The sequence below is a fragment of the Octopus bimaculoides genome, chromosome 5 (genome assembly GCF_046866305.1).
Source record: "Octopus bimaculoides isolate indiv1 chromosome 5, ASM4686630v1, whole genome shotgun sequence".
In the NCBI taxonomy this organism is placed as follows: Eukaryota; Metazoa; Mollusca; class Cephalopoda; order Octopoda; family Octopodidae; genus Octopus; species Octopus bimaculoides.
This window is the reverse complement of record NC_142932.1, coordinates 103,980,561-103,983,060: the sequence shown is the minus strand read 5'-3', so window position 1 is coordinate 103,983,060 and position 2,500 is coordinate 103,980,561. Positions and strand designations below refer to the sequence as shown.

Here is a 2,500-nt window from a genome sequence, read left to right as displayed (position 1 = left end):
GTTAGCAGAAATATTTTCTAGTATTAATTGTCAGAAAGAAGAACCATGGGTAGCTTGTCGTAAAGTATTGTATGATATCCTCATGTGGGTATATGACAACTATGGGTAAGTTTTTCAAAATGTCTTTGCTCTTCATTTTCTTGTGGGGGGGGGGATCTTTTTTTTAATTTTTTTTTTTTTACAGTCTCAGGTAAGAAGAATGAAAGTGCCCAGAACCCTTTCCAGGGTTTCCGAGGCTGGTAGGAGTGAAGAGAAGATATCATCAAAGTAGAGACTTTGTCCAAGATACTTGCAAGAAAGCAGACTCTTTTACATGCACCCAGAGTACCAGGTGACTGTGTGGTGTTAAACTGGGCAACTAATTAAATTATTTCTACTCAACCCATGGAAAACATGCTAAGTGGCATCATTATTATGAGTTTTTCTTCTTTCAATTTTGTTCCCATTCCTTGTCGAGTGTCTTCCAGACAACTTGGGCAAAGAAACTCACTTTATACATTGGTAGACCATTAAAATAAACAGATCAGAATGTTCATTTACAAAATCAAGTTATGTAGAAAGAGAAAAAAAAGAAAAAGAAAAAAGAATAAATAATAAAATTTTACATAGGTTTAATCATTCTTATAGCAACACTGCTCTTCTCAATATGTGTGATGTACCAGTTAAAGCAATTTTTGCATGTCTTGCATGGATGGTAAACCAGGGATCATTCTCAAATAATTTTCAGTTTCTTTTTTGATCATTCCAAGGTGCTCCTACAATCACTGGTATTGTAACCGCCTTAAAATGCCACATTTTGCCAATTTCAATTAGCAAGTCTATTTTCCGAGCTCATCAAACTCTTTTGCCGAGATATTACGATCACAAGGAATACTCATGTCAATCAATAAACAGACTTTATTGTTTTGGTTTTTCACAACAATAGCTAGTTTATTAGCTTTTATGGTTGTATTGTTATTGTTATTGATGATGATTATTATTATTATTACTTCCGCCTTAGCAAAGGCAGAGGTATTGTTTTCAGTTGTGTTTGTTTGTCCATGGGCAAGATATCTCAAGAATCACTGGATGGATTCAGATGAAAATTTCAGGGATGTTTGGCCTCATGACTGGCATGAACTGATTAGATTTGGGGATCGATCCAGTACCAGACAAGGATTCTGGATTATTTGTTATATTTACTTTACTTTATATGATTACAATCTTTCATTCACTTTCAAGTCTTTCTCAATTATCTCCCTTTAGGTTGTTTCCAAAGTTTTATTTTTGTTTCTCTATTGTTAATTTTACTCGTGTCTCTATCTTAGTAGAAACTGATGGATAAAGAAATTAAACTACATAAACAAACGGCAGCAAAACCGTTCAGGAATTAAATAACACTAACATATTTTTATAATATATATATTATATATTATACATACATATTAACACTTTACAGTATACTTACATATATACATACATCTATACATTGATCTAAAACAACAGGAATACTAAAGGAAGGCTGGAATTTAAGAGAAGAGAAAACCAAAAGGTCTCATGTTATTCATTTAAAAAGAACTTATTATTATTACCTCCACCTTGAAACTATTTTGAATGGTAAATTTGTTAACTTTGGCTTGTATTAGATAAGGGTAAACTATTCATTACTGCTACTAAATTTTCTACTGCCATCTTCACATTCTATGACTACCATTGGGATCAATCAGGTACCAGACAATGATTCTGGATTATTTTTCTGTTTTTTTTTTTTTACTTAATTTTTGAGAGCGGTCGGGTTCATTTTTAGTATTCTCGTTTGTGAGAGCAGTGGAGTTTATTTCAGATATTCTCATTTTAAAAATCATCTCTGGCTAATCATTGAGAGGACATTGGTATTGCCTTGGCAAAGGTTTGTGCTTTCTGAGTGCTCTTGTTGTTGTTGCTATTATTATTATCTTATCATTATTATTATTATTTGATGAAAACTCTCAGTTTATTTTGCTGGGTATGATGGAAAGTGTCAGCTGTCCACAGCCAGCAGACTAAGGTGACACTCGTTTTATTAATCTTTTTGACCCCAGTTGGTAGTTGAATACTGATACTTCCAAGTGCACCAATTACTATTAGTATCACGTCTACTGTCTTCATTGACTACAACCTTCAGGTGATTGCACTGAATCATTGCATCCCACAGGATTTTGCAATCTTCATTCTCAGTGACTCTTTCCGGAGTTTTCTCATACCACATCTTTGCTCTTTGTAGGCCAAGATTTCTATATTCTGCATCTGTTGCTCTTGACAGTGTTGTCAATTCTGCACTTTACATAGTTAGTCCTTAATGCTTGTTCTTGTGCTGCGCATATAAGTGCTTCTGTCTATCTTCAGGTCACTCCTCTTCATCCATAGCCACCAGTACTATACAACAATACTAATAATACTTATTAGTATTATGTTACCCTATTTATCTTTTCTTTTTGAACATGGTTGGGTGTGAATTGAGTGAGATCTGACTTCTGTTTTA

The 2,500-nt window shown here is 33.7% G+C and overlaps 1 protein-coding gene across 2 annotated transcripts in view; it reads left to right on the top strand.

Moving 5' to 3' along the window:
• Positions 1–2,500, top strand: part of LOC106874950 (DNA-dependent protein kinase catalytic subunit) — a 187,811-nt gene that overhangs the window by 115,064 nt on the left and 70,247 nt on the right. For both annotated transcript variants that reach the window (XM_089352834.1, XM_089352835.1), the window contains exon 59: positions 1–105. This exon is cut by the window's left edge and continues 69 nt beyond it. In XM_089352834.1, the coding sequence (XP_089208960.1) occupies positions 1–105 (105 nt within the window). The remainder of the gene's footprint in view (positions 106–2,500) is intronic.